The 14,100-nt window shown below is 37.3% G+C and overlaps 1 protein-coding gene across 25 annotated transcripts in view; it reads right to left on the reverse strand.

Moving 5' to 3' along the window:
• SNAP91 (synaptosome associated protein 91) overlaps nucleotides 1–14,100 on the reverse strand; it is a 163,571-nt gene that overhangs the window by 38,090 nt on the left and 111,381 nt on the right. For 17 of the 25 annotated variants that reach the window (XM_068985042.1, XM_068985037.1, XM_068985036.1 and 14 more), the window contains 4 exons: nucleotides 8,006–8,020; nucleotides 7,701–7,859; nucleotides 1,427–1,534; nucleotides 248–508 (listed from right to left, as the gene is read on the reverse strand). The exons of 2 other annotated variants lie outside the window; for them this stretch is intronic. In XM_068985042.1, the coding sequence (XP_068841143.1) occupies nucleotides 248–508; nucleotides 1,427–1,534; nucleotides 7,701–7,859; nucleotides 8,006–8,020 (543 nt within the window). The remainder of the gene's footprint in view (nucleotides 1–247; nucleotides 509–1,426; nucleotides 1,535–7,700; nucleotides 7,860–8,005; nucleotides 8,021–14,100) is intronic. 6 more of the 25 variants (XM_068985041.1, XM_068985026.1, XM_068985045.1 and 3 more) reach the window with 4 other exon arrangements.

Here is a 14,100-nt window from a genome sequence, read left to right on the forward strand (position 1 = left end):
CTAAGACCAAGAACACACATGCCTTTACTCAACGGGACGGACCCGCCAGAAACCGCCTCTTTCCAGTTGCGGGTGAGCACTTTTGGAAGAGTTCTGAAACGAGCGGCAAATGGTTGCTGGAGAACCATTTCATGACACAGACATCATGCAGTCAAGAGTTGCGTATGCAGGACACCGCAAGGACCGGAATACAATCCACCGGGTGGCAAGAGTTCAATGACATCGACAATGACAACAAAAAAATTACCACCAAAGATATCTAGAGCAGGAGGAGCGGAGGTGGTGGTGGCGGAAGTGGTGGCAGTGGTGGCGGCGGCGGTGGTGGCAGCGGTAGTGGCAGCGGTGGCAGCTGCGACGGCGGGAGCAGGAGAAGGAGCAGTGGCGGGAACCGGAGGGGCTGTGCTAGCTGTAGGGGTAACTACAGGAACACTGGTCTCAGGTGGCTTCATTGCAAAGAGGTCCAGCTCAGGTGCAGCCTCTGCACTGCCTTCAGACGGGGCAAAGGGGTCTTGGGGAAAGGAAAGTGGAGACACACACACAGCATCAGTAAGGAAACAGGCAAGAGAGCAGCGTTATAACTACAGGGACCAAGACACCTGGCACAGATATTCACAAGCTAGCTAGGCTTTAGGCTGCTTGCTAGGCATTAGCTGCTGGCTAGGCATTAGGCTGCTTGCTTTCAGCTAGTACCCTACTAGTGGGGGTCAGTGATTAGCATGTTCTTCTAAAAAGAAAAGAAAATCTAGCAGGTACCACGAATTCAGAAAACAGAAATTGAAACGCTTAACAAGTATTTGTCAGATTAGACTACAGTCTAGGATTGGAGACTGTTATTTTTTAAATGCTCACTTAATCTGGTCAGCTTGGTATCTTGGAAGATTCATGAAAACATGCCTATATATTGGAATTCAGTGTTACAAAAAAAGTACAATACATTGATAGCATTTATGGTTGTTATTGAGTTGCTAAGTTGTCTCGGACTCTTTTACAACCCCATGGATTATAGCCCATCAGGCTCCTCTGTCCATGGGGTTTCCCAGGCAAGAATACTAGAGTGGGTTGCCATTTCCTTCTCCAAGGGATCTTCTCAACCCAGGAATCGAACCCATGTCTCCTGCATTTCAGGCAGATTCTTTACCACTAAGCCAACAGGGAAGTCCATCAGTAAGCATTAGAGGGAACAAAAACATTAAGGCAGCATACTTGCAGTGACAAAAATTGTCAATCTTGAGAAATTGTCAATTTTGGTAAGTATGCCCTTCGTTTTCTTAATGTTTTAAGTGTCAGCATTCTTCATTCTGTTAGGAGGAGTGATATTTTATGCTCGGAAGAAAGTAAAATTAGAAACACAGAGGGCCATGTCTAGCTACGGGGGTTTCACATCAGGACAAAACGACAACAGACGGGCTCAGGGTTGGAAACCCACCATTTCCTGAACAAGCATCAAGTGCCGCTGCTACGGGGGTTGGGGGGGCCGGCGCAGTGGCCCCTTCGGATGCTGTAGGGGCCTCCCCGGGAGAAGCTGCAAAGGCATCTTGGGTGCAGGTTTTAAAACAAAAGAAATGAAAGGGATAAAAAGAGAAGAAAAATATAGTAAAAGAACCAAGTTAAATTGCAAAGAAGGCTCCCTTATACAACATGAATTCTTAAAATGCATTTTTACAGCCCATGCACTATTGGCAGTCACAGAACAATGACTCCTGGCGCCCCTTCATGTTGGTTACATGCAAAGTGGTGCAGTGTGGAGCCTCTGAGACCTGTGAGGATCCAAAGGGTAACAGGATTCTCATTGTATAAGGGCTCTAAGAAGCATGTTTTATGCATCACTAGAAAGTAATGGATGTGAAAATTAAAACACAAAAATTACTTTCTTAGGCAGTTTGAGACATTGAGCTTTCATTATTTATATACTATGTTACTACGATGTCTCTGACTCATGGTTTCTAGCAAGCATGGATGTCCTCTTTAATGCCAATAAAATTAAATATAAAATGACATAAACCATTTAAATTTAAATTTTCTTTTATAGTCTAGGCAAAATCGCACTGTTAACATGACATATATAAATATTCATAAGTTAAACTTTCATTATCCCTGAGAAACATTTTCAGACACAACCAAGGATCTGCTTTAAAGAACTAAAGAAAAAAAATTAGGAGATGATGCCATAATGCCTTTATTTTGACTTAAATTTATGGCTATTTTCAAATACTGCATTGCTCTAGTTATGTGGAAAATTACCTGTTTTCAATGAACTAAAAATATAGTTTCATGTTTTGAAACTACAAGTATGTAACTGTTTATAGTAAATAATGATACTATACAGTAGATCCATTAACATACAGGCAGCCTCCATTTATAAATACCCAATTTATAAATGGCTGATGTGTGCAAAGGATCCCAAATGTGTTTCTGTCAACACACCATGTTAATTATGGTAAAATTAGTTTTACCAGAGTTTTCAAAGAAACCCTTTCATTCCAAAGTACAAAAGGAATGAAGTTATCATAAATATGACCTGCCTAGAAGAAATTCTTGGAAAGTGGGGACCAAAAAGTACCTGCCACTTACCTGCTAGGCTTATATCCTAAACTGCTGCCTTCTGCAATACTTACCAGCATTCCCTAGAACATTGCTCCTCCAGCCATTAAAAAGAATTTGTCAAACAAAATGCTACCCAGTATTTCCCCTTTCTCAGATATTTACCTGGTCTATTAAGCGGTAGGAAATCCTACAGTCAGGACACTTGTTTCTCAGTTTAACCCAGAGTGTTTCAAATGGATCTGAGTATGAGACACACTATGGTAACATCCTGAAACCCAGCATTAACAAATGTTAAACATTAGAGACCCACGTGGGTTAAAAGGTTCTTTACAAAAATACCAATATCGCTGGAATAGACAAAGGACAATCATATGTTACAGTTTGATTTGATTTGATTGCTTCTCACAGCTACACTGAGGGAATACATTCTGGTAAAGGTCAGTCAAGGGAGATGGTGAGTAATAATAACAGCATAGGAGAAAAACACTTGGGGATAGGACAGACAGCCTCCCCAGATGCCATGTTAAAGATACTATCACAGAAGACTTAGGGCAACATGAAAGCACTAAGAACTGGGGCCAACAGTCTAAGAGAAGGTTTGTTATTGTTCAGTCACTAAGTCATGCCCGACTCTGCAATCCCATGGACTGCTGAAAATATTTTGCCATGAGTCAGGTCTGTTTTCTTTCTAGTCTTATAAAATCTGGAACTGAGGATAGTGTGATTGGAAGCAATAGAAACAGTAATAGCAGTCACTATTTGTGTGCCAGTCACTAGGTAAATATTTCATTGAAATTATTACATTTAATTCCTACAGCTCTCTTGGGATGTAAGTTCTATATTCTCCACTTTGTAGATAAGAGAATGGAAACTTGTAAACTCTGAGGATTTGCCCAAGGTTTGGCAAATGGTGGAGTCAGGATTTGGCTGCAAGCTGTCTGACTGAAGTTTGTGTGGTTAACCACTCTACTGTGATGAACTGTGCCACTTTTTACTATACTGTCCCCTCCTTGTAGTATTGAATTAAGTATCAGTTACATCAGTGCTATTGGCTTCCCTGGTGGCTCAGATGGTAAAGCATCTGCCTACAATGCGGAAGAGACCCGGGTTCAGTCCCTGGGTCAGGAAGATCCCCTGGAGAAGGAAATGGCAACCCACTCCAGTACTCTTGCCTGGAAAATCCCATGGACAGAGGAGCCTGGTAGGCTACAGTCCATGGGATCACAAAGAGTCAGACACGACTGAGCGATTTCACATTCTTTCTTTCTACATCAGTTGTGAGTTCAAACAAGTATTCACGGGTGTGCCTCTTTAATGATCACTTCTGTGTAAGCAGATGAAACCCATATTTACAGCTATATCTTCAGGAAAGGTGGTTTTTTATTTTTCCCCTCTCAGCAAGACATCTCCTTTTAATGCTTCTCTGAAACTAAACATAAACTTAACTCCTCTACTACTGTCAAAACTGCTCTTAAACCAAGGACCCCCAGCTGCTCCAGCCCATGGCTTTTAAGTACTCCCAGCACAGGAGATGGAGACGTGAATGAATGAGTCTGGATGATCCCAACCCCAAAGCCACTGTATGACCGTAGCCATGCAAGGAACCCTGAGAGATGACTGTCCAGCTGAGCTCAGCAGACCCTCAAGACTGTGAGAGATAATAAAGAAATTATGATGTTATTTTCTGAAAAACAATAAACTTCTTAGCTACCCAGGTTTCTTTCATAATCGATGGCAGCATTATCCTTCCAGCATTGAAAGCTAAAACCACCTCCAATCTAGTTCTCTTTCCATTGTTACCCACTCACAGTTCCTGTCTACATTCCGCCAATTACCAACCCCTGCTATTTCTAGGAAATGCGTGTTCCTGCTTTTCTACAGTTATGGACTTGGTCCAGTCTTACCCAGAAAACCAGTCTCTCACACATTGTGCAGACTAGCCTTCTCTTCCTTCTGGCAACACAGGAAGAATGTCCCCCCTAAATTTTTATCATGTGCCTGACTTCCTATGTGAAAATTTCTTACTGCTCTTGTCCTCCCCAGGCTGAACTATCCCTCCCTGTCTTCTCCAGCCACATAAGCCATCTTTAAATCACATACGTGGCTCAAAGGTTTCAATCATTCTCAACATCTTGAGCCCAAAAGTCACCAGCATTTCATTTTCTTTCCCAGAGGTCTCAGATTATAACATTCTTCCATTAAGTCTAGTTGTAAGGGCTTATACTTAAGTATTGATTTTAAGGAAGGTTAATTAACTTAAGTTTGTTAAGCAGCCCGTACAAATGAAGTCAGGCTTGGGAAGCAAGTTCTTTGGTTTTCCAGCCACTTGGCTCTGTGCTTGCAGCCTACCATCTTCATGCAGGATGCTCACAAATTAACACAGTTGACTGAAAGGGTATCCTGGCAAATGCAAGAGGAATTAGCATCAATTTAGCATTGCACTGCTTAGAAAAACACTGTGTTGTTAAAAAAAAAAACAAAAAAACTAATACGCTGTTGTTACTCAAGTTTACATCAATGAAAAACAGAATGTTTTAAAAAATTTTGTGTTTTCTCTTAATATTTGTTTTATTAATTTTTTAAAGCACAACACTGCCTTGCAGTCCTGTTCTGCCTGACCAGAGAAGACAGATTTTATTTTTTTTAAAGTCCCTTTTAAAACAATAAAGCATTTAGCACATATAATGTTTCTTAAAAAATGTTTTTAATGACTTACACTGAAATGACTAAAACACTATGTAGGTATCAATCTGAGTATTTCAAAATAACAGTCCCTATTTTTCAAATCTGTAATGAAAATATAGGACTAAAATGCACAGAAAATTTTAATGTTTAATATTTCATATTCCTGAAAATTTAAAAATTAGTCATTTTAAAATGCATTAATCCTATTTCCAAAGTCTATTTAATCCTGCTAGCCATGTTACATAAAACTTCATAGGGGAATATTTTAAAGTCATATACATGAAATAACTGATGCTCTTATTAATCAAAAGTTCTACCACTTGCCCATTTTAAAGATACATTTATTTTAAATGGCCACACAACATGACCGGAGAGATTTTAGTTTGAATTTTAATTTAAAGTCCTACCTCTAGATGATTTCTTTTAAATCCAAAAAGAACATGAAAGAAACTAGGGAATATCACTGAAAACTACTAACATAAAACATACAATGAAACACATAAATTTATGAACATAAAGGTTAGAGATTTTACAGCTACCAGTGACCAGGAGACGGTTTATAGAATTACAAAGATTAGTAAAAATAATTGTAATGAGATTTGCAGAGATACTCATCTCCTCAGCCTCCAGCCAGATGACTAGAAAGGGTATTGGTGAATTTAGAGAAGAGCTTCCATTCTTTGGCAATAAGTAATATGATTTGCTACAGTACCGACCTTTTCAACTTGTACTGCAGGAGAAAGAATGACATCATAAAAATATTTCCAAACATACAGATTCTTCTGCTTGATGAATGTCATCAAAGCAGTAATGATCAACACAAACAGCATAATGGGACAAAGAATACTTCTAAGAAATATCTTAGGCTTTAGAGGACCATGAGAGAAGCAAGATGGAGCTGACTGACTTCTTATAGGCAATTAAGCTCCTTCTAATGGACTGAAAAACAAAAATCTGAACAGCTAAAGGAACAGAAATGTTTACATACAAAATTGTTGCCACCCTGCTCATATTTTTTCTTGAATTTTCCTGTTAACATAAGCCTATGAGAAACCATCCATACTCAAGATCAATCATGGGGGAAGAAGGAGGGGATGAAGAAGTTTATTTTATAAATGTAAACTAAAACTCTAATTTCTGGTCTCAAAAGTTATAGAGGCATGATGAAAAACTAACTTTCTCTGGCAAATAATTCTTTATAATAAATTATTTAAGAATCTGAAAATCCCTTCTACTTTTTTTTTTTATAAAAGCAGATTTTTTTCTGTAATAGCATGGCAGTGCAGCAAGGCAGCAGCAAATTGCCTCACATGAAACAGAGGCAACAATGCAGTGTCAAGCTGAGGACTCCTTGTCTTAGACACCGTTGGCGAGCTTCAGAGAGTGGGGCACACAGCAGTGTTACGTGATGGTATGTAAGTGTATGTTCCCAGGGGAATTTATAAACTCTGCTAGAACCTGCCAAAACTCTCTTGCCCCCACCACGTTGTTTGCATCCTCTGATTTCTTTTCCTTTTTTTTTTTTTTCATCCTCTGATTTCTTTACCATATTCTCAAAATGCCCTGGGAAAGATGTTACGTTGAAATGAAGAAACACAAAACTATGATGGTTGTAACACTATTCAGTGGACACATCTAAAATGAGCACTTCTCCAGGTTTGGACATAAGCACCACTCAAGATGGGAAGATGTAAATAAAGTGGCTTCAGATGGTTCATTGGGTCCAGGCATGTTATACTGGCAGAGCCTAGGATATCTGACTCAGGCTTACAGCTGTAAATCAACTCTGTCAGAACTTACATTTGTATGGAAAAAAATATTTTCAGACTATCATTCAAAGTCTGCTATAAACCAGTTTTCAATCAGCTTTGCAAGTACTGATTCCAGTGATCGCTCAAAGTTCTGAAGCCAAAGATAATCCAAATGTTTGCTTGCAAAGAACAAGCTTAAGGTTGCAAAAACGGATGTCCTTAAACTCTTTTCAAAGACCTCTAGGTCTGAACGTTTACAGGACTTTTTGTCTTAAAACTTAAAAAATAACTTAGACCAGAATTTCTCCTGCCATATTCCCCAAATATTTTTTTCCTTCTCAGCTAGTACAAATCTAAAAAGAAATTCCAAAAACCCAATCCTAAATATGGGAGGATAGAAGGATCTGAGACCACCCTTATAGATACTGCAGGGCTGGAGCCCATAGATGGGACAAGAGTCCTAATAGTGACTTAAATCCTAACTTTGCAAAAAAATAGAAAAGAAAACAGGTCCAAAGCATTGCAACCTGTGCTCTAAAACCACTAAAACGAAATGAAGTTGACAAACTGAGCAAAGATATATATGAATAAACATTTAAAAAGTACTTAAAAGTTGTGTCATACTGTTCTATCGTGTAAAATATTTTAAACATCTTCATACTATGGTAATTTTAGTAATCCTGCAAGGAAAATGAAAGAAGAGGGATGTGACTGACTAACCTCCAAAGAGATCGACGTCAGCAGTGACAGCTGTGGTAGTTGAGGCAGAGGCTGCAGCAGCTGCAGTTTCAGCAGTTGTAGCAGGAGGAGTAGGTTCTGGTGCAAACGGATCTGAGATCTGCGCTTCGGAGGGAACAGAGGAAAGTGCAGCCAGAGAGTCTACGTCGCACCAGACACAGAACAAATGGAAGAGAAGAAAAGGGAAGGACAAAAGATATACCAGGCTTCAAATGATCAAAGTGAGGACAATTATTAAGATATGGAGGTCTCTCAAAACAGAGGTTTACAGATAAAGCTTTACTCACCCTCTCCCAAAAGGTCTATTGATGTCCATGGGGTCAGCATATGAAGAAATAAGAGAGAAAGCTGAAACTTTCAACCACACCAATGTCCAAGCAGGGTGAGGCACTAACTGAAGAAATTTTAGCTTTATGTACCTTTCTGGACCATTTGTAATTAAAAAATAAATGTTACCTATTATTATCATGGAACTTTAGAGCCACAAGTGACCTTAGGAATCCTCTAGATCAAATTTCCAATTTCATAGACGGGAAAACTGAGAGCAAGGGAGGTCAAGAGACTTACCTTAAGTTAGATCTAAATGATTCTGATGAACTCAACTGATTTTTTTATCAGAATTACTATTTCATTTGCTTTGGTTGATTTCATTATACTATAATTGTCAATTCTGAAGAAACCATAGTTAATTGAACTTTGTTGATCCTCTTTATTTCATGTATCACTTCAGTGCAGAATACCAGAGCATGAACAGAAGCTTTAAAATGGCTATAGATTGACTGTGCAACATATTAACTTGAATGAAAGTTTAAGGGTTAGAGAAAAGAAACTCAAACCTGTTTTCTTCTTCATAAGTTTCACATTACCAGATGTTTTTCAGTTTAATATATGACTTTCACACTTGTAAACATTGTGACAACATATGAAAATTATTTTCAAGATGAATGTGAGAGATTCTGTAGTATCAAAACTTTCCAGCCCTTCTGAGGTCAGCATTCCATTGAGGGGGTCATACTTTCTTAGTGGTCAACAGTGGGATTACAGATGGCATCCTAAATAATAAGCCTAAGAGGGATCATTTTTAACTATACTATGACTTTAAGTTAAACATTTAGAGTGTCCAATGCATTCCTCTAGTATCAGTCACGTGATACACATCTCAGGCATCCCATTCAAATTCATGAATGTTACTGCAAATTTATTTTAAACATTAAGAAACTTTATCAAAACTCATTTGGAAGCTATTTTTTTCAGAGCTTTAAAAATGATATGAGAACTCAGTAAACCAAAAGTTCCAGATGACATTTAAAAGGTTGATAAACATAAATTTGACATTAATAATAATTACTTTAGACATAAAGATACACAGACTGAAAGTGAGGGGATGGAAAAATGTATTCTATGTAAACAGAAATGAAAAGCCAGGGTAGCAATACTTATGTGAGACAAAACACACTTGAAAATAAACACTGTTATAAAAGACAAGGAAAAATAGCACATACTAATCAAGGGATCGATTAATGAAGAAAATATGACAATTGTAAACATATATGTATCCAACACGTGTGTGTGTGTGTGTGAGCTCAGGCATTCAGTCATGTCCGACTCTTGGCGAGCCCATGGGCTATAGCCCTCTAGGCTTTCTTGTCCATGGAATTTTCCAGGTAAGAATATTGGAGTAGGTTGCCATTTCCAACTCCAGAGCATCTTCCCGACCCAGGGATCAAATCCGAGTCTCCTGTGTCTCCTACATTGGCAGGCAGATTCTTTACCAATGCACCACCTGGGAAGCCCCATGCAACCAACACAGGAGCACCTAAATACATAAAGTAAATCTGAACAGACATAAAGGGAGTAACTGACAGTAACACAAAAGGCACAGGGGACTCACATCAATGGACAGATGATCGAAACAGAAAATCAATAAGGAGACACTGGCCTTAAACTACATTATTAGACCAGATAGACTTTATACATATTTTTCATTTTATATAAATTTAAGTGTTTATGCACACACATATATAAACATTACATTCAAAAGTAATAGAAAACACATTCTTTTCAAGAGCACATGGAACAGTCTCTAGGATAGATCATATGCTAGGCAACAAAAGAAGTCTCAGTAAATTTAAGAAGACTAAAATCATATCAAGGACCTTTTCCCAACACAATGTTGAAACTAGAAATCAACTACATGAAAAAACTTCAAAAAACACAAATCCATGGAGGCTGAACAACACATTACTAAATAAAGGATCACTGAAGAAATAAAAAAGGAAATAAAAAATACCTGGAGACAAGTGAAAATTAAATACAGTGACTCAAAATCTATGGGAAGCAGCAAAAACAATTCTAAGAGGAAGCTTTATAGTAACACAAGCCTATCTCAGGAAATGAAAAAAACTCAAATACAACAAAACCTTACACGTAAAATAACTATAAAAAGGAGATCAAACAAACGTTAGAATAAGGAAAGAAATCATAAAGATCAGAGCAGAAATAAATGAAATAGAGATTCAAAACAATAGAAAAGATCAATGAAACTGAGAGCTGTCTCTTTGAAAAAATAAATAAACCTTTAGCCAGATTTCATCACGGAAAAATCAATAAAATCAGAAATGAAAAAGGAGAAGTTATAAGCAATACCACAAAGGATCATAAGAGATTCCTACAAACCATTAAATGGCAAAAAATAGACAAACTAGGATAAATGGATAATTCCTCAACACTGAATCAAGAAAAAATAAAAAATACAAAAGAGATCAGTTATCAGTAGTGAAACTGAATCAGTAATTAGAAAAACTCCCAACAAACAGAAGTCCAGGAGCAGATACATGGGTTCACGGGTGAATTCTACCAAATATTTATTAAAGAGTTAACACCTATCCTTCTGAAACTATTTCAAAAACCTGCAGAAGAAGGACACTTCCCAACTCATGCTACAGGGCCAGCATCACCCTGATCCAAAACCAGACAAAGATATCACAAAAAAAGAAAACTGCCCGCCAATATCACTGATGAACACAGATGCAAAAACCCTCAAGAAAATATTAGCAAACAAAATCCAGCAATACATTAATGATCATGATCAGGTGGGATTTACCCCAGGAATAGTTACAAATCAGTATGATACATCACACCAACAATTTGAAGAATATAAATCATATGATCATCTCAATGGATGTGGAAAAAAAAACTTCTGACAGATTTCAACATTATTTATGATAAAAACCCTCAACAAAGGGGACATAGAGGGAATATACCTTAACGTAATAAAGGCTACATATGACAAACCCACAGCTAACACAATACTCAACAGTGAAAATCTGAAAGCTTTTCCTCTAAGATCAGGAATAGGAAAAGATTCCCCATTCTTGCCACATTTCCTCAGTATAATATTGGAGCTCCTAGCCACAACAATCGTACAAAAACAATCAGGAAAGAAATGAAAGGAATCCAAATTGGAAAGGAAGTACTAAAACTGTCACTCTTTGCAGAAGACATGAAACCATACATAGAAAATCCTAAAGATGCCACCAAAATAAAACTACTAAAATCATAGCTCAGTAAAGTTGCAGGATACAGAATTAATATACAGAAATCTGTTGAGTTTCCATACACTAAGAGTGAACTACCAAAAAGTGAATCCATACTTACATGGCAATTAATTTACAACAAAGGAGGTAACAATAACGGGGAAAAAGACAGCCTCTTCAATAAATGGTGTTAGGAAAACTGAACTCTACATGTCAAAGAAGCAAACTAGACTTTCTCATATTATGTATAATAATAAATTCAAAATGGATTAAAGACTTAAATGTAAGACCTGAAACCAGAAAACTTCTTGAAGAAAATACAGGCAGTATACTCTTTGATATGGGCCTTAATAATATTTTGGGGAGTATGTTTCCTCAGACAAGGGAAACAAAAACAAATGGGACTATGTCAAACCAGAAAGTTTTTGCACAGTGAAGGAAATTATCAACAAAATGAAAAGGCTACCTACTGAACAGGAGAAGACATTAGAAAATGAGAAATCCACTTAGGGGTTAATAACCAAAATACACAAATAACGCATACAGTTCAACCACAAAAAAGCAAACAACTTGATTATAAAAGAGATAGAGGACTTGAGTAGACATTTTTCCAAAGAAGACATACAGACAGCTATCAGACACATGAAAAGATGCCCCTCATCCCTAATTGTCAGGGAAATTAAAATCAAAACCACAATGAGATATTGCCTCACACCTGCAAGACTGTCTATTATCAAAAAGACAACAAATAACAAGTGTTGGTGAGAATGTGATGAAAAGGGAATCCTCATGCACTGTGAGGGACGGTAAACCGGTGCAGCCACTACGGAGAACAGTATAGAGATTCTTCAAAAAATTAAAAACAGAACTACCATGTGACCCAGCAATTCCACTCCTCCAGGTTATTTATCCAAAGAAAATGAAAATACTAATTAGAAAAGATACATGCATCCCTATGTTCACTGCAGCATAGCTAAGATATGGAAGCAATGTAACTGCCAATCACTAGATGAATAGATAAAGGTGTGTGTGTGTGTGTGTGTCTGTGTGTCTGTGTCTATCTAGCTATCTACCTATAATGGGATATTACTTAGTCATAAGAAAGAGTGAATCTTTGTCATCGGTGACAATGTCAATAGTCCTAGGGGGTTGTTATGCTAAGTGAAAAAAGTCAGAGAAAGACAAATACTATACGATTATATGTAGAGTCTAAAAAACAAGCCAAATGAACAAACATAACAAAATAGAAACAGAATCATAGATATGGAGAATAAACAGGTGGTTGCCAGAGAGGAAGGGTTGTAGGGTAGGAGAGAAATAGGTGAGAGGGATTGAGAGGAACAAACTTTCAGTTGCAAAATAAATGAGTCATGAAATGTATTGTGGGGAATATAGTTATTAATAGAGAACATCTTTGTATAGACTTAAGGTGCTGACTTCTTTGAAATGTATAGAAATATTCAATCACTATATCGTATAATGGGAACTAGCAGTGTTTTAGGTCAAATATACTTCAAAACAAATGGACACAGAGAAACAGAGATCAGATTTGTGGTTACCAGAGGCAGGGGAAGAGTGAAGGGGAGTTTGATGAAGGCAGTCAAAAAATATAAACTTCCAGTTATAGGATAAAGAAGTACTACGGATATAAGATACAACAAGATAAACATAATCAGTGCCACTGTATGTTACATATGAAAGTTGTGAAGAGAGTAAATGCTAATAGTTCTCATCACAAGCAAGAAAATCTTTATTCTACTTCTTTGTGTATCTACATGAAAAGCTGGATGTTCACTAAATTTATTGTGGTAATCATTTCTTGATGTATGCAAGTCAAATCATTACATGATACACCTTAAAGTAATGTATATCAATTATACCTGAAAACTGGAAGAAAAACATAATCACATTCATTTAACTATGCAATCTGCAAACCCAATAAATGTCAGGTAAAGCCCTCTACAGGTCCACTAAGATAATCAAGGCTCTTCCTAAACAAATCTTACATATTTCATAGCAACATTAGAATATTATACCACATGGAGTTCTTGACATCAGAAATAGTTTTTAAATTTCAGAATGCACATCTAATGAAGAGCTGGAAAAAAGGACCTATGCTGACTTGAAGCTAGGGTATTTTTTGCTGTTAGGTGTCCAGGTCCCAAATCCTGAGAAGAAGATCTTTCAAATAATTGCTCAAACCAAATGGACCTGGCCCAATGCAACTGTTACTCTACAGTCACACATCCTAAAAATATAAATTAGAAACCAACGTGGCTCATCAGAAGTCAGAGAGACTTGGTTTCTCTCTTTTCCTGGCATTGGTGGGGCTTTCCCTACCCCTGCCCTCATCAATGGCTATCTTAAGCTGTGATGTGCTTTAGCAGAAGAGCTAAGAACCATGTGATTTAAGTTTCCAGACCTCCCACTGCCTATGACAGGGGATGGTAGTTTATTTCATACATTTGGTAATTGAAAAAGGAGAAGACTGTTTATGTACACAAGAAGGAACAAAAATGAAAGGATTTAAAACAAAAAGTATGAAAGATTAAAACATTAGTTCCTTGCTCTTAATCAATGTTATGTCAGGATAGAGGGTGACAAAAATGATATAAAAAGATGGAAAGCAAAATTTCCTAGGAAAATGTAGTGATTAAGCATATAGGTGGATAACTGATGCAGAAAAACTTTTTCTACTCTTGGAAACCACAGGTTTTACTCTCCAAAATCTTAATTTTCCACATGAAGCATAATTTATCTTAGGTATTTCTTGGTTTGTGCAAAATTTTCTCTACTACAAAAGCAAGTTCCTATTATAGGATGATGGGAACAGTTATCAAATATTC

The sequence above is a fragment of the Capricornis sumatraensis genome, chromosome 13 (assembly GCF_032405125.1).
Source record: "Capricornis sumatraensis isolate serow.1 chromosome 13, serow.2, whole genome shotgun sequence".
Classification (NCBI taxonomy): domain Eukaryota; kingdom Metazoa; phylum Chordata; class Mammalia; order Artiodactyla; family Bovidae; genus Capricornis; species Capricornis sumatraensis.